The 23,700-nt window shown below is 47.8% G+C and overlaps 1 protein-coding gene across 1 annotated transcript; it reads right to left on the bottom strand.

Moving 5' to 3' along the window:
* Nucleotides 1-686: 686 nt before the first annotated feature.
* GPRC5A (G protein-coupled receptor class C group 5 member A) lies at nt 687-23,700 on the bottom strand. The gene is made up of 4 exons (XM_044227765.1): nt 23,614-23,700; nt 4,298-5,226; nt 1,981-2,039; nt 687-1,654 (listed from the first exon to the last, which is right to left on the bottom strand). Exons 2-4 carry the CDS (start codon nt 5,217-5,219, stop codon nt 1,562-1,564), a joined length of 1,074 nt encoding a protein of 357 aa, XP_044083700.1. The 5' UTR covers nt 5,220-5,226; nt 23,614-23,700; the 3' UTR covers nt 687-1,561.

The raw sequence follows: 23,700 nt of genomic DNA, 5'->3' as shown, positions 1-23,700 counted from the left end.
TCCTTAATTCAGAGTGTCGTTCGTTCACCTCCAACATCACCTCAACCCTCTTCCCACACCAGGTTTTCCTTTTGATGAAAAGCAGAGCGTCGGGCTCTTTAGGAGGTAACCCCCTAACTCAGCTACAAGGTTTTGAAATGTCATCCAATTTCAGTACATGGGGATTTTTTTTTTTTTTTCTTCATCAAAAACTGTTCCCTGTGGCCCTGCCCCACACAGCTGTTTCTGGAATAAAGTAAATAAAAACTGTCAGGTACTGTGTCTTTTCCAAAGGATATTATGAACCAATTTTGTCAAATAGGGATCTGAATATATGTCCTCCTACAATTAAACCTGGGGACCATGAAGCTGCCTTTGAAATCTCGTCCCTGTCTGAGTTGGCCTGCCAAGCGCCATTCCAAGATCGTGACTCCTCTGCCTTTCTGCAGCAAAACCTCAGGATCCGTGACCCTTCCTGGCTCCCCGTGTCACCCTTGCCCTTCACCTCAACAAATAGGGAAAACACACACATCTTTGACATAAGGAGGAGAAGGAGAAATGTTTAGAGAAGGGTCAAGTGCACACCCAGTGGACTTGAACTTTGAACTTCAGCTCCAGGACCTCAGCTCCATGTGAAGATGAGTGCCCGCCGTCTCTCCTTCAGGTCCAGTGCACACCCCTCATACTGTCCCTCTGCCACCATCAAGGACCTGCCACCATATCTTTATTGCGTCTCCACCTGAGGAGCAGGGAATAACTTATTCTACAAGGAACACTCCCCATTTGTAGACAATGCCCACTTACAGAACACAGGTGGTGAACACAGTGTGAAGCTATTTACAGAAGCTGAGAGGCAAGGGGACAACAGAAGAATCCGTGCCAGGAATGTAGAGCAAGAACAGAGCATGAATTCTCCCACCAGGGAGAAATTGGGACTTGTCCCCTGCCCACGAGATACAGAAGAGAAAGTTCTGGGAAAGCAGATAGGGGACAAATGTCCAGGGATGGACACCAAATTTGGAAATGGAGACCAGTGAATTGGTGCTGGGGACCCACAGGACCCCATGGTAGCACCACAGAGATGGGTACATTTGGGGTGACCCGTGGCCTCTTGTACCCAGGCAAGATGGGAGCGTGCCAGTGAGATGGCTTCCAGTGTAGATTTCAGCAGGGACAGGCCTTGGCTCTTCTCACTCAGATTTGCAGTTCTGCTCTGGGCTGAGCGGTCCTCCCAAAACCAGCCTTGAGCGACCAGAGCAGGATCCTGAAGCTCACTGAGCCAGGAAGCGTCAGATGACCACGGCTTTAGTCACTGGTGAAATGACTGGGCTCAGTAAGGGGCACACCCTGAGTTGCTGGAGGCTCCCTCCCACTTAAAAGAAGTGCCTGGGACAAAGGAAAATACTAGTGTGCTAGGCCTTGGAGTCTTGTTAGCTGCCCAGCAACTCCAGAAGCCAAAGCAAGGCAAGTTCTTCCCAAAAGGTTTTGTACCGTTTCCTCAGGTGGCTCGGGATTAAGCCCATAGCCCTTGGAACTCCCCATTGGTTGGCTGACTTGCTGTCTGTCCCACTCTTCAGAACGGCTAACTGCCATCTTTCCTTCCTTCATAGTCATTGTAAGGGCTAATCCGAGTCTGGGCCCGTGGGATGGAGAAATCCTTTTGGGAGGTCCGATTCTGAAAAGGAAGCAGCCACATTGTTAAGCCCACTCCAATTCCCTGATAATTTCAACAGAGCTCTAATCTGGGCAGGAACCTTAACTTTCTCCCCCTTCTCCCATCCCTCCCCCTTAAGTGCCCCTCCCTGTGCCCTGGGAATACTCCAGAACGCTAGAAATACTCCAGTCTCCAGTGCTAACCCCTGAGGCAGATCAGAGGGAAGGAGACACGTTGTCCTTCCAAGATGGCCATCTAGGAGCCCTCAGAATGGCTACAGCCTGTGTTCCTGAAGGACAAACATACCCGAGAGCTAATGCCCTGATGAAAAAAGAGAAACCATTTACCTGCAGCTGAAAATGGGTCGAATAAGGAGCGTAGAGTGTATCCCCTAGCTCTTCAAGACCTGGAAGAGAGGAAGGGGAGGGGTTAAAGCTCCGGGGCCAACCGGCTTCCTGCTCCCGCCTGTGCTCACCCCCATTCAGTCAGTCAGTCATGCCCTGCTATCTGCCTGTCTCCCCAGTAGAACGTTAAGGTTCATGGAGGAAGAGACTGTTCCAGGCCCAGGGCCAGGCACAAAGCACGTACCACACTAATAAATGAATAACTACCAACAGAGGATCACTAGGGATGCACCTTTCCAGAAAGTTCCCTGCCAGGGCATCTCCTCCCAAGATCACCCCAAAAGCAATTTGAAACCAGTCTTTTCAGATACAGATCTGGCCAGAAGTGAATCTCACTGAGGATTTACCCACTTCCTTAACTGTCCACAAGGAAAAAAAAAATTTTTTTTTTCTTTTTACTTTCTTTGAGAGGGGGCAGAACTTTTGAGCAATTGTTTTCTGTGTCTTTAGGGAAAATGAGAGGGATTTAAACTCTGGAACAGAAGAGAAAACGCATACCATCATCGTGAATACAATTAAAACAATCCGTTGACTTCCCCCCAAAATGTACCTGTTCAGTACACTTCACACATACCTCAAATACTTTCTCTATATAAGATCCTGTGGAAAATCTAAAGACCAGGGACGTCCAGGCGGCTCAGTCAGTTACATGTCTGCCTTCGGCTCAGGTCATGATCCTGGGGTCCTGGGACCAAGCCCCACATTGGGCTCCCTGCTCCGCGGGAGCCTGCATTTCCTTCTCCTCCTTGCTTGTGTTCTCTCTCTCTCTCTCTCTCTCTCTCTCAGATAAATAAATAAAATCTTTTTTAAAAAAAATCTAAAGATTAACCAGAATGACTCCTGGCCCTATGCTAACGCTGGAAAACTATCTGACAGCCACGCAAATAGCTATGAAATGGGACACACTCTGATAAGAGCATTTCAAAGTTCTACAGCTTGTGGGCATAGTGAATAATGAGACTAGGGAATGTGTGCCTGGAAATGGATAAGGGCAGGGAGAAGGACATTCCTGGAGCCTGGACACACTGACAGGGAAAGGCGGTGACTAGAATAGTTTGGACCGAGCATGGCTTCCATGGGTCTTGGGTTCTGGCTGTGAAAAGCCTCCTCCCTGAGCAAATATGGTGGGTACTGGGGAGCCAGTGAGGTATGTGAGCAGGAAAATGTGGTAGTCCAAGAAGTATTTTAGGGAGAGGAGGGTGACAGTGGTCCATAAAATGAATGCAAAGAGGGATGGAAGGGAGGAATTGTAGTTAAGGTCTGATAACAGGGAGTCCAGGAGTGTGGTGATAGAACCAAGGCAGGAGAAAGGACAGGAGCTGATGGGAGCTAAAATGTCCCCTCCAGCCATCCCCGCTTCCCTTCAGGCTTTCCAGTGCCCAGGAGAGGGACCGCAGCTGCTGTGAGAAGCACAGGGAGCTTTGCGCACACACACACACACACACACACACACCCGCCCCCGCTGCAAGGGCAGAGAAAATTGTTAGCTGAAGCTAAGAATCTCGCTCGCTCCCATCCCTCTAGCCTGTCCCAAACCCATCCCCCTCCCTTGATTAGGCCCAGAAATCAATGTAAGCCCCAGAAACCAATGAATAGATTCCTTGGTTGTGTGTCCTTGGGGGCAAGGACAGTCACTAGCTACGCGTTTAGCCCCTTGTTTGTTGTGAGAACAACGTAACACCTGGTTTCTCACAACTTCAGGCAGGAGCCAAATCGCTAGACTCTTTCATGTCAGACAAAACCTCTTCCCTCCCACGGCCCCAGATGTGACTCTTCAGGATAAATCAGGATCCCCAGTAGCTTTATGGAGATCCCTGCTGGTTTATGATAAAAGGGCTTTCTCCTGCCTCTGTGCTCTGTGACCATAGCAAGAAATCATGGCGCAGCTTTCTCTATTCAAATCTATAAAGGCTCCACATTTCTGGAAGGAATACCCATTTCTCTTTTATAAAGAACACAATCTCACCTGCCTGTCTCTAGAGATTTCTTCAGTGATTCCTTTGCTGCATCTTATTCTGACTCAGAGAAACCCCCAGTGTATTGTGTAGGAAGTACGAGATTAAGACTCCAGAGGCCAGCTTCTAGTTCTATTAGAACTCTAACTAGCTGGATGTTTTTAAGCAGGATCTGAACCTTGGGGACCTTATCTATTCTGTCAGGGGTATGACCTGGACTGTCTTGAGCGTTCCTTACAGTTACAATATCCTACGGTTCTCCCCCCATCCTCTACAAGGGATCCTTGCCCAGCCAAGCTCTGTACCTTGGGTGATTTCCTCTTGAGAGTAGGCTCTGTTCTCCACACCATAGCTCTGCTTCATGAGTTGAGGTTTACAAAACGTATCCTCAACTGGGTAATCCATGGGGTTCCGTTGCTTTGTAAGCAGCCGAAACTCGGGGGCAATGTAAGCCAACAGGAACACCCAGCCATTGGCCACCAAGGCCGAGCTGAGGATGGTATCATCCCACGTGGGGCCAAAGGTGGAAATCAGGAGCAGGGTGATCCACGCCACCCAGATGGCGATGGAGAGAAGCATGGTGAGGAAGATGTGGACCCCATGTCTCTTCCAGCCGCTGAAGGCCCCACAGAAGATGAAGCAGGACATGAGGCATGTCAGCGCCATCAGGAAGAGGACGTAGATGAGCAACATGACAAAGTCTTCATTGCGCCGAGAGGCTGAAAGCTCAGAGAAAATGGCAATGTTGGTCCTGTTCATGGTGAGGATGAGGTACTCCGCGGCAATGATGTCCTGCACGAGGCTGAGGCCCACGGCCAGGGCCAGCATCACCAGCAAGGACAGGGGCCTCCTCCCGTGCACCAGCTTCGTCAGGTTGAAAGCGTGAGCCAGGAGGCAGGAGAAGCAGAGGGAGAAGAGGACCCCGAAGAGGAAGAAACGGGTGGGCCCGGTGCTGCCGTCGAGCTGGATAATGAAGGCGAAGGTGAGGCCGAAGATCCCCAGAACGCCCAGGAGGAAGAGGAACTGGGTCGGGAGCACTTTTCGCCTGTTGGAGTCTTGCACCTTGCAGACGAGAATCAGGAGAGCGAACATGAAGGCCACTGAGGTCACGGCCCCAACCGCGGCCACTGCTTCTAGGACAATGCCCCAGATTTCAGTTGTATCACAGAGTCTGTGGTACCTGGCGGCCAGGCTGGAGCGGCAACCAGGAGGGGATGTGGTGGCCATTCTGGTCCTGCGTGGAAGCAAAGTTGGGGGGAAGGAGAAGTGAATCTCCTAACAAACTCAGGCACGGGGACCCAAAAAGATTGACCAGGGTGTTGTCCCTGAACTTGCCTCCTTAGATAAAGCAACGTGTCTCCAGCTTTCCTGGCAAATTCTAAAGACTGAGGAAGGAAAACCTGAAATCTCCCCACACTTAAGCTATACTAATGGGAGGTACCCTGACACCAGACGACTCTGTGCTCTGGTGAAGGGTTCTGAGGTCTCCTTTCAAAAAACGTGCCAGGGTTCCTGATATTGGGCTAGTAATATGTCAGAATTCACGAACTCAGAAATCTCTAAGCTTAAACTTTAATCATCATTTATCGGTCTTGAGGGTTTTTTCCCCACCTTTGACTGTTTCAGGCATTTGTAAGTATCCCATTCTTTTTATTTTTTTTTTTAAGATTTCTATTTACTTATTTGAGAGAGAGAGAGAGAGCATGCAAGCACGTGAGCGGGAAGGAGCAGAGGGAGAAGCAGACGCCTCGCTGAGCTGGGAGCCCCATGTGGGACTCGATCCCAGGACCCCGGGATCATGACCTGAGCGGCAGGCAGATGCTCAACCAACTGAGCCACCCAGGTGCCCTGTATGCATCCCATTCTTTCATGGATATGAGGAGTTAATCTGAACTGTAGATTTCTCTGTGGAAGAACAAACATCCACTTCACCACTGCTGAAACCTCTTCGTCAGCTCTGTCATCATATGTTAGAAGGGTTTTTTTTTTTCCCCTCCCTAAAGTTTGTAAAGCTGGCTCTAGTCTTATTCCAAAAAGTGATGGAAAGAGTCTTCTCTGTCCCAACGAGTTCTTTATTAACTATCTGTAAGGAGGGAAGTTCTGGAGGAGACACCAAAACCAGTGGATAATCCAGTGAAAGATATTACTGATAGCTACTGCTCATTTTTACTCTGGATCAGAAACTCTTCCAATCACCTGTCATATTTATTAGCTAAATTTCACAGCACCTCCAGGAGGTAAAAAATATTAGTCATGTATTACAGATGAGAAAACTGAGGCAGAGACAAGGGATGTTACTTTCCCAACATCATACCACGAAGAAAATGGCAGAAGCAGGATTTGAACATAAGTTATCTGGCTCTAGGATCCCTGCTCTCAAATAAGTAAGTAAACAAAGTCTTAAAAAAAAACTGATTGGCTATACTTCCTTTATATTTCTCCTTATCTCCTACACCTGCTTCCTTCTCTGCTCCCACAAACTTCAAGTCAATTTTAAACCCAGCTGATGTCCCAAACGTCACGAAATCAAATTCCTAAGAATTCAGGGCATGGTAGGAAGATCCAATGGGAAACTGGAAGAGAAAAGGAGTTTGTACATTTCCTTAAAATACACGTTACTCAAAGTCCAAAGTCAATTTCAGGGAAGATGTTGAAATTCGAAAGTTTATCATTTTTTTCTAGATTATCTGGCTGTTTCTCTAGGACACAATTCCTTTTGTTTTATTAAATGCTATTTGCAACAGATTTGGGCAGGGGAGGGGGCTGTAGATTTTCTTTTCCTTGATAGGATTGCTCACTCCACAGCGAAAAGTTAGTTGTGAAGTGACGAAAAGTTAGTTGTGAACTGACTCGAGGAGAAATACAGTCAGGACGGGGAGTAGGGGACCAGGCTGGAGGAAGAGAAGGCTCATTGAGAACCCCTCCACAGAAAATAACCAGTGAAAGATGTTGGCCTCCTCTAAGACCTAAGAGGGACACACTGTGCAGAAAGGAATTGGAAGGAAGGGAAACCCCTGGACCAGGAAGCAGGGAAAGGTACAAAACATTCACTCCAGCTTGTCTCTTTCCTGATAGCAGGTAAAACAGCCAGAGTATCTTCACCACATGCCCATACATGCTTATAGACAAGATTTCTCTGGCCCTTCACAGCTCTGTGGGACGCTGTGATCACCCCAAGGAAAAAGAACACCTGTGTCTCTTTCTTCTATCTTACATCTTCAAGACCCAACCTCAAGCCAGGGAAACAGCACAGTGGGAAATGGAAGGAGCCATTGCTCACTAACTGCCCAGGAGAAGCGAGCATCTTCGTCAATGCAGACAGAACTCAAACACCTGCTTCCCTTAAAGATATAAAATCCGGGGGTGCCTGGGTGGCACAGTCGGGTAAGTATCTGACTTTTGGTCTCAGCTCAGGTCCTGATCTCAGGGTCGTGGGATCCAGAACCTCATATGTTGCCTGGGCTCTGTGCTCAGCTCAGAGTCTGCTTAAAAATTCCCTCCTGCTGCTCCTTCCCACCCTCCAATAAATCAATAAATCTTAAAAAAAAAAAAAAAAAAGGTATGGGGCACCTGGGTGGCTCAGTGGGTTAAGCCTCTGCCTTCCGCTCAGGTCATGATGGAACCGGACATCAGGCTTTGTGCTCAGCGGGGAGCCTGCTGCCCTCTCTCTCTGCCTACTTGTGATATCTCTCTCTGTCAAATAAATAAATATAATCTTTTTTAAAAAGATATAAAACCTGCATTTCAGTAGGATGAGATAGTCATCACCCTAGCATTGTTTTATTCTCATGGCAATTAGGGGAAAAATTATATATGTATATATATGCAATATAAAACACACATACACATACACGATAAAGCATCTGCTAGAATATTATAGGTGTGGTGTGTTAAAATAACTTAAGTGATATAAATAACAAATAATGTATAGCTTCAATCTATCTTCCTAACTTTTAAAAAAGATTTTATTTATTTATTTGACAGAGACACAACGAGAGAGGGAACACAAGCAGGGGCAATGGGAGAGGGAAAAGCAGACTTCCCACCAAGCAGGGAGCACGATGCCGGGCTCGATCCCAGGACCCTGGGATCATGACCGAGCAGAGCAGAAGGCAGAGGCTTAACGACTGAGCCACCCAGGCATCCCTATCTTCCCAACTTTTTTATGAAATTCAACCTGCCACACTTAACTTGGTATTGTATCAGCCATTCACTCGACAGATGTTTCCTGAGCACCACCATGTGCCCGTCACTAGGCTAGAGAGTCAGTGGTTAAGGAGAAAACAGACAAGTGCCCTAGCAGAGCAGAAGGGACAGACAGACAGACAGACAGACTGGGCCACTACTGCGACGGGCTTCCCATAGCCCTTTGTCACCAGGGTGTGTCACCTGCTCTCTACCGCAGAGTCACGCCCACCACAAAGAGAGCACAGAGCAAGGAACAGAACACGGTCCTGTTCTACCTCTTCAGGGCAGCGCAGGATGAGAAATGGGAGGAAGAGGGCAGGCATCCCTGAAACCGAAGTCCCCAGGGTCTGTTCTGCCTTGCGTAGGTGCACACCCACTGCAGGGGTGGTACCGGGAAGGGAGGAGTAGACCGGCCAGGCTGGGGGGTGCCAGGAGCATGGGAGAGGGAGAAGCCCCCAGCCCAGGGCTGGTTGTGAGCACAGTGTACACCGGGGAAAGGAGAGACCCAGGCTGGGTGCATTTCCTCCGCTCTCACCTTCACCTCTCCACCTCACCCCTTTTCAGATCTGTCATAAGGCTGGGGCCTCGCTTCAAAGGTGGTTCCCCCTCTCGGTCAGCCCTGCCAGCTGATCCCTCCCCAGCTTTCAAGGTAGAAATGTCCCTTGAGGAGCAGTCATCAGCATGGCCCCATAACCACAAAGGACTTTGGCCCTGAGGACTCTAAATCTTGACAGGGATAGATGAGGTGTTTGCCTGAAGGAGGGTCGGTCGTGGTGCTAGCCAGAGGAACAGTGAGGCCGAACCTCAGGCCCCCAGCTGAGACGGCCAACTGAGACCTCTGGGCCCCTCCCTTCTGGTGGCAGCTGCGTAGGACCTCTTGGCATCTGCAGACCGGGATCCAATGAGAGCAACAAACCATGGGTGTGCAATTTCCCTGCATTTCACCTCCACCTCCCACCCCAATCATACACGGGGAGATGGGCAGACAGTCCCTGAAGTGCCTTTGGAACACTGTTTTTAGGGGCACCTGGGTGGCTCAGTTGAGCAGTGGCCTTTGGCTCTGGTCATGACCTCAGGGTCCTGGGATCAAGTCCCGCATGGGGCTCCTTGCTCAGCGGGGATCTACTTCCTCTGCCTCTTCCCTCCCGTGCCTACTTGCTTTCTGGCTTTCTCTCTTCCTCTTAATAATTTTTTTTTAAACCCACTGTTTTTAAAGAAATGTTGACATTTTCAAGCAGACTCGAAGAGCCCACAGGCTCATCACTTGGTTTCAGAAATTACCAATAGATGGCCGATTCTGCTCGAACACCATCACCACCCCCACTCACCAGATTTTTTTTTTTACAGGAAATGACATTTTAATGGAAAAATACAATCCGAAAACTATAATGCTAAATCTACTTGAATAAAAGCAATTGTAATATCAATTAAATAACTACCTATTAAGTTAACTACCTATAACTATCTATCTAAATAATACCTATACTAAAAAGAGATAAGTCCAAATAACTTTAAAGACAGAAACACATGCAGATGTTATGCTGTGGTTGTGGGAGTTCAGGACCAGCCTGCGGTGAGCTCAGTCAAATCCGCAGGGGTCCCTGGTGGTGTGGCCCAGCTGCCTGGGCCCTCAAGGCCTGGCTCTTCTCCTTCCTGGGGGTGTTGATGATCCAGGGGTTCTCTGACACTTCTGGGCCTCTGTGGGCGGCTGGTGGAGGAGCAGGAGTAAAACGGCCACTTGGGAAAAGCTGGAAGTTGGACTCCGCTTTGGCCAACATTTGCCTGTTGTGATCAGTTTCTTTCTTTAGCTCCTTGAGGCTTCTCTCGGTCAGCACAGCTGCCATCCAGCTTTCCTGAGCTCTCTTTGCATGAAAGAGGATCCCCTTTCGATAGTGCAAGGTATTTTCCTCCAATTCTCTCCTGGTGTCTTCAGCGATCTCCTTGTATAAGTCTCGAGTCTGAGACATGGCCTTGATGTTTCTACGTGTGCAGGAAAGATTCCACTTCATGTCTGTGCACTGCTCTTCTGCCTCAGACGATTTTCTCTCAATGAGGCTGGTGCTTTCTTGATATAAATTAGGCAGAATTTGAAGCTTCTGTTTCAGCTGCTGAATCTCCTCTTCAAGCTGTGAATTTTCACGCTGCAAAGAGGCCTCCTTGGCTTGAAGATCTGTTATTTGTCCCATAAGCTCCTCATTCATTTGCTTTCCTTCCTGCAATTGTCTGGCTGGTTCCTGCTTTTTCCCTTCAGCACTTTGAAGGGACACATTAGAATCAGCATCCTCAGTGACACCCTTCAGATCACCCTCTGACCCGTGGATGGGGCCATCATCATTTTCTGTTTCTATCTTTTCCTCGACCTCACAGTTGACATGACCCAAATGATCTCCAAGGTGAGTGGGCCCGGGGAAGGTCTTCAGCAGGTTTTCACCCACCGGTACTAACTGGCTGACTTTCTCGTTCAGGGCCTGTTGGAATCCTGCGTTTGACTGTTCTAGCCTTTCTTTCTCCTGCTCCATTTCTTGGAGTCTCTGCTTCCATCTCGCAGTTTCTTGGGCAAGCCATTCTGGACTCTGTAGATCACAAGGGTTTCCATTCATATCACCCAGGGTTTTCTTCCAAAGCTTTTCTCCATTCTTCTCTGATGCTTTGAAGATGGGTTTGTCACCAGTCTCTTGAGATGATTTAGGAGGCTGGCCCTTCAGTAACTTTTTCAGAAAGTCAACAGTGTTCTGAAGAGACAGCCTACAGCAGTTTGTATTTACTGCTGATAAGCACGAGGTTTTTAAGGTGGGAAAACTGGCCTCCGCCCCGGGCAGACCTTGAGCACCATCAGCTTGTGTCAGTGGTTCCATATTCTCACTGCCTTTCCCACAGACTTCAGCGTGGGCAAAACACCTTTCACCTGACACCTTCCCACTTCTCACAATGTGTTGTTTCTTCACTGGCAAAACCAGTATCCCAGTTTATATCAGGATCTCTCAGGGAAATCCACGGAGACCTGAAACGTGTCTCCAGCTTTCAGTATCACCAGCGGAGGACCGCACAGGTGGTCTAGGACCAAGTGGAAAGTGGATCTATGGCAGGCAGGAGGCCATCCAGGGCTATGGAGAGCTCCCCAGCTCTGCCTCCATAGGCCAGTGTTCTCTGGGTCTCCACTGAAGGCTCAGAACCTTGGGGGGTGCTCTACCTCTAAGGTAAACAGTTGCCTGGCAACCAGAGCAGGGCAGTTGGATTGGGGGATGGGGAGGCCAGCCAGCTTCTAGGAGACAGTTGCCCTCTAACTTTGCCCTAAAATAAAAAGTGATCTCACTTCTTCAGGCATGGGGGAAGGTGGAAAGCACTGATTGTAGCCAGGTGCCCAGCCACTCAAGGCCCACGTGAACTGACAGGAAACCTATGGGTCAAAACAGGGCCAGACCTTGACCATTCTCTCAGGGCCCCCATCTGTGAGGGAGGCTCATTCTCCTGATTGAAAGCTTCCTTCTGCTTCAGAGAAGCCTGGCACTGTCCTCCAAGGTCTCAGGGATCTGTCTCCTTTGAGGTCCCCTCAGCCACTCTGGCCAGGCAGCTTCCCAGGAGTGAAAGGGTTTCCCAAAGGTATTAATTAAGAGACATGGATCCTAATTCTAGCAAGTCAGAAGAAATCAGCAGGAGCTGGCAGAGTCTCTTGAATGCATGAATTTTCTGTGGAACTAGCATATCCAAGAATATTTGGAAGGGATTAACTCTGCTCTAGGGGTGACTGCAGTGGTCTATGTGGTTCTCCATCTTTAACCCATCACCCCCAAGATGGTCCCCAGGAGGGTCTCTGGTCCACAAAGTCATTTCCAGAAGCGGGCCTCTGGGGAGAGGGCAGGTCCTTTTTTGGGCTCAGTTTGCCATCTTTTATTTCATTAAACCCTGTCTCACTCCCCAGGCATCGCTCTGGCAGACACAGCTCAGAAACTCCTTGTCCATCCCCTGGGGCTCCCTCAGGAGCAACTTGTCCTTAGTCCCTTTATCTGATGGAGAAACAAGAGAACCGCCAGCTGAGGCCAGGCTGGGGGTCCTGAAGACTGTTAATGTTCAGACCACAGGGGCTGCATGTGAAAGAACAGAGGCTCTGGCCCAGCTGGTGATGCGGGCAGGAAACGGCCAAATGCCTACAGAGAGACTGGGATCTTTTCTTCTTTTCATTAGACCATTTCTTAAGAGCGATCTTAGATTTACAGAAAAAAATTGAGCAAAAACATACAGAGTACGCATGTTGTAGTTAACTTTCTCTGAAACTCAACCTGTGTTGTATTGGTGTAAAACCCAACATTTGTATAACCCCCACTTTTACTGAGATACAATTTACCTATCACACAATTTATCCACTTTTAAGTGTACAATTCCACGAATTTCAGCATACATAGTATTACACAACTATCACAATGAGCTTAGAACAGTTCAATTACTGTGGGGGAGGGGGGGAAAAAGACCTCACCAAGCCTGTCATTTCTATCCCCTTTGGCCCATTAGGTGTCAGAAGGAAATCTAAAATTTTGGGGGCTTAACAAATACCCTCAGGTCAAACCTTTCTTCCCAGTTTATGTACCTACCTGCATAAGTAGTTTCTTTGCCATATAGGATTAGCGATTCCTCCCTGTCTTGATAAGCTTTCTCATTACTTAAAAGACTTAAAAACAAAACAACAACAACAGCAGCAACAAATCCCCAAAGCCTTTTCAGGCTCTTTCACCTGTTTGCAAGTGCAATGTGTGTATGCGTGCTCAGGTTCACAGAAGTCCCCTCCTGGTGCCTTCTTTGCCCCACAGCTTGGATCTGAGAATTAGGGTTAGTCTCGCTGGTGAATGAGCTTCACTGAGCAGAGTGGGGAATGGAAGGGCCTAGTGTTTGCCACGTGCTTGGGACCCTCAGTGCTGCTGCTTCTGTGTGTGAAGCCACCTTTGCTGGAAATGCCTTCCAGTTTGCCAACAGGATCAGATTCTTTTTGGCTCATGGACGTCTCATGGGAATTTCTCCTCTGACTGGTATAATTGCTGAAGACGCTTGCTGGAGCCTGGGGTAGGTGGTATGCAAGGAGGCGGCCGAAGTTGTCTAGAACCAGGGGAAGTGTTTGGATCCAGATTCCAGGAGGACGGGTGCCTGGGTGGTTCCGTCAGTTAAGCGTCTGTCTTAGGCTCAAGTCATGATCCCGGGGGCCTGGGATGGAGCCCCACATAGGACTCCTTGCTCAGTGGGAAGGCTGTTTCTTCCTGTTTCTCTGCCTGTTGTTCCTTTGTTCCTCCTGCTTGTTGCTCTTGAACCGGTCGCAGGCTCGGTGAGCTCAGAGTGCGGCCAGAGGTCAGGAAGACGGGAGATACTGGCGCTGTTCTCTGAGGGCGCACTGAGGAGCGGGCCCCGGGCTCTCGGCTCCTCCGGGCCGGAGACCAGGAGGCCGCCATTTGTATTCCCGTCCTCCGGAACTCCACCAGATTATTTTTAAGCAAACCCCAGACATCCTATCATTTTATGCACAAACACTTCAGTGTGTATCTCGAAAAGATAAAACTCCTTTTTAACTTAACCGCACTTCAAAAGTTAATAGCCCTGTAATATCAAATATCCAGTTAGGGTTCATATTTCCTAATTCTCTCACAAACCTCTTTTTAAAATTTTTCTTAGCAAACACGTTTTATCTGAGTGACTAATTTTGTTGGAATTATCCTTACTTCACCTCTGTTAGCCCTCCTCCACCTCCTTCCCCAGCAATGACAGGCATTGTGCAATGGGTCTGAAATGTTCTAAGTACTTTGAATTTGGTCAGAGGGGAAAAAACCTCATCACACTTATTAACAAGCAGTTCTGTACAGAGAAGACCCTGTGTCACCCAGGGAGTGGCCCAGATGAGTAAAAGAGACAGGAAAGGTGGCTCAGGGAAAGGACAGGGTTCTGAGAAGCTAAAAAGGACTTCTAGAAAGCGAGGTTGGTGGGAAAGAGGAAACAATCAGCATTTGAGAATAGGAACTGCCAGGAGCTAGCGAAACCACCTTGGAGAAGAACGTGAGGGCAGGAGCAAGAAAGAGAAAATGGGATGCAACCCGGGGTTCTTTGGGCATCCTCTGGAACCAAAGGTAAGGACAGAGAGATCCAGGTTCCAGCCAAGAAAGGACTAGCGCCTACAAAGACCACATGGGGGCTGAAAGAAGCAATGCACTGTTGGACTGCTCTGAATGGGGACAGAAAGTCTCGTCACGAACTCACTCTTAGCCCACACCATGCCTACTCTTTAGGGCTCTCCTCTCCTAACCATCACAAGCACCTCGTGCTGTAGCTCGAGCCATCAGGACCCCTGTCCTCCACCTGCAGCAACTGAGGCACACGTCAGCTGACTCAGCCCAGTCATGCAGAAAGGAAACGGCAGGGTGGGGGTTCAAACCGGAACTCTAACCCCAAAGTTACACTGAGGAGCTTGGTCTGGAAAGAACTTTAGAGCCAGGCGAGACCTGCCCTCGGAAATGGGCATGACTACCTGGGACCTGCCCCAGCTGTTCCAACTACGCATAGTCTCAGATTCCTATATGGGAAAACAGTGATTGTCCCCCAGACTGGCTGCAGGAGGCAGGGCAAGAAAGGAGGTCTTGGGAGAGAAGGTGAGACCGGGCCAGGAGGCATCACAGGGGTCTCCCCATTTGTGAACGGGGGCAGAGGCGCTAAATGCCAACTTCACATCTACCTCTGATTTGGGAAATGGCCTGAGAAATCCTTGTCCCACATTACCAGACCCAACAACCATGTCCTATGGTTTCCCTCTCTCCAGTATCTCTTGAATATCCCACGTCTCCCCGCCCTAAGGCTGTCCATCTCTCCTGGACCACTTCAAAACACCCACCTGCTTCTCTGGGCTTGTTCCCTCTAAGCCACTCTTTTTGCAGGGAGGGGGAGTCGGGGAAGAACCATAATCCTGCCCTGTGCTTCCTATAGCACACACAGCCCTGCTATGCCCATTGCTGAGTCTGTATCTTCCTCTGGATTCAAAGGCTCTGAGTAGACAGAGACGTTCAATGTTTCTCCCTAGTCTCTGGACTAGCCCCCGACACGTAGTAAAAGCCTAACCAGGATGGACAAGTGTGCACAGGGATAGGAGAGGAGTCTGGTGGGCGAGGTGGGGCTGCTCCTGAGATGGGGTGGGGTGGACCTGGTTTCCTCACGAGCTCTTGTTTGCTGCCCTGAGTTCTAACCTCCCTTTCTCCCATCCTCCTCCTCCTGCAGGCTGTCTAGAACACACTTTGGGTCCGAGGCTAGGGGCTCTGGGCCAGGTCTGGAACCGTGCTCCCGTGTAAATGCAACCATGTAAATGACTCCAGGGGTCTCCCAGGAGAGCATGAATCCTGAGATTTCCCAGTAAGCCGAGAGCGATTTACCAGTATCCGGTCCTCTGTTCCCACCCAACTCCCTGATGACTAAATCCTGCACTTTGGAGGAATGTGGTACAGTTTTAGAGCATATAGCCTTTGACCTGGGACGTGAGGAAAGGACTTTCATTAGTCATAAGAGTGAGACCTCCTTCATTTATTGCAGCCACTAACCACCCACCATCCAGTAACTCACCAACACCTACAAATGAGGCCTTGAAGTCACCCAGCACTGTCCTAAGTCCTTCTGGAATGAGTCAGGGCATGAAAAGTTATAAAGAAAAAGGAGAAGTAAAAGGCAGAAAGGAAGAAGCACAAGAGGAGGAGGGGAGAGGGGAGGGAGAAAGGGAAGGAGGGAAGGGAGGAAGGGGGAGGCAGGAGTCACTTTCTGGGCTCAACTCCAAGCCCAGTCTTTACCCCACCCCTTTAGAAAGAAGAGGTTTCAACCGCATCAGATGTGGACACAAATCTCCTGGAACGTCCCTCCTCTCCCCTGTAAAATGAGGGTGGGGTGCTGAACAAGGGGGTGAGAACCCACTCCAGTCTCACTGTTCACCCTTCTAGGAAGCTCCTTTTAGACAACTGCCAAATCTTTTCCCCTCCCCTTCATTCTTCTTCTTGCCCCACCTCCCGTCATTAAAAGCACACGTCCTGCCAACTCCGGATCAAACTCCGTACAGGGCTGGAGGTGACTCAGGGTCTGAGTGCAGGCCAAGGAGAGGGCCACCAGGCAGAGGTGTACCTGTGGGACAAAGCCACCAGGTAGTGCAATGCTGACCCTAGACCTAGACTCAATCTTCACAGACACAGACCTATGGCACTGACTGCTAGGCAAGCACAAATGCCAGCACTGATGAGTCCTCCAGCTCTCCCCGAGGCTCCTCTCTCCTCCCCAGTGGGGTGGGATGCTGAAGCCTACCTAGACCTGGAAGGTGGCACAGGCTGGCTAGAGGCCCTGAGCCCCTCCCCTCGCCCCACCTCACCCCAGAGTATCTGAGCATGAATAACCTGGGGCCCAAGGCCTTGCCAAAGCCAATCTTATCTTCCTCCTATGAGACATATCTCATTCTGTCATCTGAAAATGCAGAGGACCGTACTTACCTGTTAACAATGCCTGGGGAATAAATACCAAATAACCTGTGATTGTTGAAACTGAGTCCTCACATACCCCAGCCAGGCAAATGTGTGAATTTTTAGCATTTTAGTTTTCTCCCTCCTCCTGAATTGCCCCATTTGATATATTGTAATAGTCACTACATAATGATGAGTAAAAATAGTGAGGACTAGTGTCACATACTGAGCTCCCCAGAGCCAGGCACAAATGCAGATTGTTCACGTGTTTATAAGTATTCTCTCATTTACATGTTTTTACATCTGTTATCTATCTCATTTACTATTTCTTCAACCCATTTTACAGGTGAGAAGACTGACCCTTAGGAGTTACATGTCCAGGGGTGCCTGGGTGGTGCAGTGGGTTGAGTGTGGGACCCTTGGTTTTGGCTGGGCTTGTGACCTCAGGGTCATGGGATGGAGCCCAGAAATGCTCTCAGGGTTGTGGGATCAAGCCCCAGCCCCATATCAGGCTCTGAGTCTGCTTAGGACTCTCCATCTCCCTCTGCCTCTCCCCCTCACTTGTGATTGCTCTCCTAAATAAATAAATAAATAAATAAGAATTTACATGTCCAGTGTCAAGTAGCTGCTAAGACTCTCCCTTTACAAGCAGTCTTAAGCATAATGTAGTTTTTCATTTCATCTTGAAATCACTGTTAGGATCTCTGAAGCTTTTCTCCCTGACTCCAGCCTCTCTCCACTTAAACGGGCTCTGAGAAGTCTCCACAGTGAGCGAGTCTACACTCAATCAACAAACATGTAAGTGCCTGTTTTGTGTCAGGTACTGGGTTAAATGTATGAGTCACACGGATCCAAAGTGTGGCTGCTGCCCCTGGGAGGACCGGTAGGGTCCTACCGACATACAAACAAGGGGGCACAGGGTATGCAAGGAAGGCTGAGGGCACAGGGGAACAGTGAGTTCTTCCACCGAATGGGGTTTTGTTTGGTTTGGTTTTTTGTTTTAAGTTATAGAGACCAAGGAGGTGAGGCATGAAAGATGTGCGGCAAATAGTGGGAGATTTTTAGGAAGGCAAAAGAGACAGGGCTTGGGGAATGAAGGAGCCCAGGTTCGTTCTCAGATTTCTGGCTTATGCAACTGAATGGAATAGAAACGCAGGCCGGTGGGGACCGAAACCAAATGGAGCTGTGCAGAATCTAAGATGAATATGGGACATGCAACGCGGGGGGAGCATCCAGAAACGATGAGCACGAAGTCCTGAGAGCTTCCTCGAGGCTACACACTGTTTCATTCAATTCCCGCAACAACCCTTCTTCTTATGCCCCTTTTTCACAGCTGAGGCACAAAGAAATTAAATAACTTGCCTGAGATCTCACAGCGCTTAGAAGCCAGGCGCCAGGACCCCAGGTTGTGCTGACCCCTGCCCCTGCCCTCCGACCTGTGAATCTGCGGCTTCCACCTTACACGTCGGTGGGTCTAGAGTTGGTATCTGAAGCTTTAAGAGGAGAACCAGATCACACAGGGAGCAAGTATGGAGAAGGGGGCCAAGGGCAGGACCAGGGGAATACCACGTCGTCAATGTAGGAGTCCGCGAAAAGAGCTTAAAAAAATGATCAGGGGTTGTTGATGATGATGATGATAAGCCGGAGTCATTTCCCAGAAGCCAAAGAACAATTTCAAAAAATAAATAAAAATAAAAGAGCAGTCGATACAGTTAAACGCTGTAAGGAAGAGGAACAAAGAAGGGAAGGGATCTCTGGATTAACATATTTGCCCCTTTTTATCTGTTATAACAGACTCAGTCCCAATTTGAGCTTCATGGCTTTTCTCCATGGGTCCTCCCACCCCTCTCCTCCTGCCTTCCTAACTCCCCCTTCTCCACCTCCACACAAGGCAAGCCACTCTTCCAAGAGCTATTTCTCTCCAGAAGGGAACGGGGGCTTACCTAAGGCCTTGTGATAAAGTCGTGTTCTTTGCCCCAACGTGTACATTTTTCTCCCAGCCAGAAAGACCCTTCCCCTCCTAGTCACAAGCCATGTGCCATACTGCTTCAAAACTTAGCCCAAAACATACCTCTACCTTGAGGTTTTTAAAAAATTATTAGGCCCGGGGCACCTGGGTGGCTCAGTGGTTTAAGCCTCTGCCTTTGGCTAGGTTCATGATCTCAGGCTTCTGAGATTGAGCCTCACATCAGGCTCTCTGCTTGGCGGGGAACCTGCTTCCCCCTCCCCCTCTGCCTGCTTCTCTACCTACTTGTGATCGCTGTCTCTCTGTCAAATAAACAAATAAAATCTTAAAAAAGTAATTATTAGGCCCATCTCATTCTGAATTTGTGGATCTCTTCATTATTTCTTAGCTCTCAAGTTTTTCCATATATATGCTTTATGTTAAACATTAAAATCAATGTTGACTCAACCATCAGCTAACAAGCTTCTTAAGATAACAGAGCCAATTTTCCATTTGTAGATATCGTCCTCGATAGGCACCCTGCTCTACACCAGGGTTGCTGAGCCAATGTCTTGGACTAAGACTGACCACTGAATATTTACTCAAAGCAACTTATTTATTATCAAGTGTGAGTAATGGAGAAGAAGTTCTGAAGATGAATACCTACCGATGCTTATCCTTGTATTTTTATCTAGGCTGAGTTCTAAAATGAGGGTGGAGTCCCACAGGAATTTCTCTGCCCTTGATGAAGGATTAGTTATAAATGGAAAGTGTCTGCAAGGAAATCTCCAGGATCCCCAGTTCCGAGGAGTCATCCTAATTCTGATGACATAAAAATGATTTTGGCAACAGCTTATGAATAACATCTGAATAACATCACTGAATTGAGTTTCTTTGTACTAACTGGGAGAAAAAAAATTACCGAACCTCCTTGGGCAGATCTAAACAAGTATAACTACAGTGCTGATGGCCATCTTGTCACTTTCGGGTAGTTCCCTGCGATCATTACATACCATCTTCCTCCATTCTAAACAAAGCACATGAAATTTAGATTACTGTAACATAAAATGCCGGAATATAAAATAAAATACTGGAAATCTTTTTATATATATATTTTTTAAGATTTTGTTTATTTATTTGACAGACAGAGATCACAAGTAGGCAGAGAGGCAGGGAGAGAGAGAGAGAGAGAGGAGGAAGCAGGCTCCCCACTGATCAGAGAGCCCGATGTGGGGCTCCATCCAAAGACCCTAGGGGATCACGACCTGAGCCGAAGACAGAGGCTTTAACTCACTGAGCCACCCAGGCACCCCGGAAATCTTTTTAAAAACACAAAAGAAAATAAGATTTTGAGTGAAACTTCCAAAGCTATTAGGCCCAGGAGTTTAAGAAATAAAATATCCAGGAATAAGATGGATAAAGTCCTTTACTAGTATGCCAGCTCACAATCCTCAAACATACCTTCTTCTAAATATTTGTTTTAAGATTTTATTTATTTGAGAGAGAGAGAGAGAGCTCAAGCGGGGTCAGAGGCAGAAGGAGAACCAGACTCCCCGCCAAGCAGGGATTCTGATGTGGGGCTTGATCCCAGGACTCCAAGATCATGACCTGGGCCAAAGACAGATGCCTAACTGATCCAGACACCCCTTAAATATTTTAATATATAAAGGGAACATATTCATGTTCAATCCAACAAGTCCCAAGCTAAACTTACCATCCCTCCTTACAAGGCTGTGTTTCTAAGCCCTTAGAATAACACAACCAGCCACTGAAGTGCCCAAGTAGACAGAGGCTACCTAATGTGGGAAAAGATGGAGAGAGCAGACCGTGTGGCCAAAAATTATTTGGCAATAACAAGCAACACTTATTACAATAAATGTAAATGGTAATGTTTTCATCTGAAAAAAAAAAACTAGGAACGCCTGGGTGGCTCAGTCGGTTGAGTGTCTGCCTTTGGCTTAGATCATGATCCTGGGGTCCTGAGATCAAGTCCCACATAAGGCTTCCTGCTCTGTGAAGAGCCTGCTTCCTTCTCTGCCTCTCTGCCTCTCATGAATAAATAAATAAAATATTAAATGTAAAAATATATATCAAGTACAAATAGCTTGCTGAAGGTAAAGAAATGAAGAAATAAAAGTTAAGGTATTAATATCACACAAATGTAGTTAAAGCAAAAAGATATAATATGGACCAAAAAGCTTGCTTTTTAATAATTAGGGATACTCCACATTTAAGATACAACTATTATAAACTTTCATGCACTGAATAACATAGCACCAAAATACATAAAACAAAAACTACCAGAAACACAAGGAGAAATGAAAAGAAATACTAGTTATAGGAGACCCTAATACTTCTAGGAGACTTCAATATTCTTTATCAGTCTTCAGCAGATGAAAAAAAAACAAAGGAATAATAATATGGTAAATTTTTATAAATGTTCTATGGATACCTTAATTGAAATATTCTCTATGTTCATATGTTTTCTATGTTCATATCTATTGTTCATCTGTTCATATCCCCATTGTTAATCGTATAATTCAGATCCTCTATATCTGTGATCAGCAAACATTTTCTGTAGAGGGCCAAGTAATAAGTAGGTTAGGCTGTGCAGGTCATATGTTTGTAGCTGAAAGCAGCCATAGATATGAGCATGGCTGTGTTCCAACAAAATTATTTACAAAAAGAGGCTGTGAGATGTGTTCGGTCATAGTTTATCAACCTCTGCTCCATATGATCACTTCTATTGAAGTGGAACATTTACAAAAACAGTATGTTTTAGGGGTGCCTGGGTGGCTCAGTGGGTTAAAGCCTCTGCCTTCAGCTCAGGTCATGATCCCAGGGTCCTAGGATCGAGCTCTCTGCTCAGCCGGGAGTCTGCTTCTTCCTCTCTCTCTCTCCCTCTCTCTCTGCCTGCCTCTCTGCCTACTTGTGATCTCTCTCCGTCAAGTAAATAAATGAAATCTTAAAAAAAAAAAAAAAAAGTTTGAAAAAAAACCAACAATATGTTTTAGACCACACATACAAAAAAATCTGAAATCCTAAAATACAAACTATGTATTCTGGCCACAAGGCAATAAATACAGAAATATAGAAACAAACCAAACTACTCAGAAAATCTGAGACCCCTTGAGTAAAAATACCACTGAACTCATTGTTTTTTAAGGTCCTAATATACCAACACATCACTTCCTGACCATTTTCTCAGCTCCATCTGGATTCTTAGAAGCAGACCTGAAGACAAACTTCCAAAATCAGCAGAATGAAATCACAGTTAGAGTCCATTTTCAGGAGTGCCTGGGTGGCTCAGTGGGTTAAGCAGCTGCCTTTGGCTCAGGTCATGATCCCAGAGTCCTGGAATTGAGCCCTGCATAGAGCTCCCTGCTCAGGGCGGAGCCTGCTTCTCCCTCTCCCTCTGTCTGCCACTCTGCCTACTTGCACTCTTTCGCGCGCTCTCTCTCTGTCAAGTAAATAAAATCTTTAAAAATAAATAAATAAATAAACTCCGTTTTCAGTTTTCACTAAGGAGTAGACTCCAAGGTGGACTCCCAAAGGGACATGTGCAGACACAGAGGTGCTAGAATTTCAGCCATGGGAAGGAGCTGGGGGCCTTCCCGAGACTCCTTAGGAGGAACAGGAGGCCCAGGACCTGGCTGCCTCATAGCTACACCACGAGGTAGAGCCTAGACCAGAAATCAGTCTTCTGGACTCAACACCAAGAGCACTTCACAGGAATGTTCTGATCCTTTCTTTCTGCCCTAGAAGCCCACATCTCACCATACCTCAGAGGAGCCCCTCTGTTTCCCAGGTAATGCTTTTGCTGACTCTTCCCTTCTGCCTTTCGTTCCCTCTCTGAGTAGGAGCCAGCACACAGACCTGGAGGCTGGACTTCTGACCCCCATCCTCACCCCCTTCCATGGGCCCCAGCCCATCCTATCTGAAGCAGTTCAGGTATTTCCCTGCAGGAATGAGCCCTAAGCAGTGGCTGATTCAACTGAACCCTTCAACAGGTGTGGCCTGAGGAGAAAATCAGCATGGAAAGAAGTCAGGAACCAAAAATCCTTCAAAATTCCTAGATTCAGAGCAGACTTCCCCTATGACTAACCCTTCCTTCCCCATGGAGTTTAAGGGAGCACTTCAGACAGCCTTGAGGCCATACCTGGGTCCTATCTAGCTGTTGCCACAAGGTAGGCTGTTAATGGATATTCAACTTCCATCTGCAACAAGGTTCCTGAGCAGCTCAAAGGACAGCCAGGGAGGGAATGTGGTGGAGCCCACAGCCTGACACAAGAAGGAAAGCCATGGCTTCCACAGTCTACCTCCCAAAACTCAGAAGGGTATGCTTGTTGTGGAAGGACAAAATCAATCGAAACTTTTCAGGCAAGAAATAGTAATTGTCACCATCTCCCCTACTCTCAATCCCCAACCCTCTCCACTCCCAATCCCTTCCTCTAAAATCTTCACCAGGGCGGGGAAGCATGACCTAGGTGGCTCAATCAGTTAAGATAAAGTGTCTGCCTTCCACTTGGGTCAAGATCCCAGGCCCTTGGGATGGAGCCCCCCATCTGGCTCCTTGCTCAGTGGGGAGCCTGCTTCTCTCTCTCCCTCTGCCTGCTGCTCCCTTTGCTTGTGCTCTCTTTCTCTGTCAAATAAATAAATAAATAATTTTTAAATAAAATCTTCTTCCTTCTTTTTTCTTCCCCTACTAGGATCCTCAAACTGCTCACCTGCCCAGCTAGGATTCCACCTGTTAAAAGTCTGTACAACCTATCTGAGCACAAACTATAATTCAATCTTTTGGCTCTCCGCCTCTGTCTTAGCCTGGGAAGCTCAGCGGGGGGAAAAAATGAGTTGAGTTAAACTAGAGAAATTCCTTTCTTGGGATTTTTTTTTTTCCTCATAGACAGTTGTAGTCCATCACCAGGGAGCTAGCTCTCTTTTCTTGTACCCACCCAGCGCTGCACCCCACCACCCCCCACACCCCAGATTTAAATCCGGAGGCCCAGCGCGCCCCGGCGGCGTGCACCTCACTTACCCTTAAGCCCTCGCTTTGGCGCGTGAACTTGAGCTGCTCGCTTCCCGCGCGTCGGAGGCGGCCCTGGAGCCCCGGGGTGCTGGGGAA

The sequence above is a fragment of the Neovison vison genome, chromosome 12, assembly GCF_020171115.1.
Source record: "Neovison vison isolate M4711 chromosome 12, ASM_NN_V1, whole genome shotgun sequence".
In the NCBI taxonomy this organism is placed as follows: Eukaryota; Metazoa; Chordata; class Mammalia; order Carnivora; family Mustelidae; genus Neogale; species Neogale vison.
The sequence above is the reverse complement of the archived record's forward strand: the minus strand, read 5'-3'. Positions and strand labels throughout refer to the sequence as shown.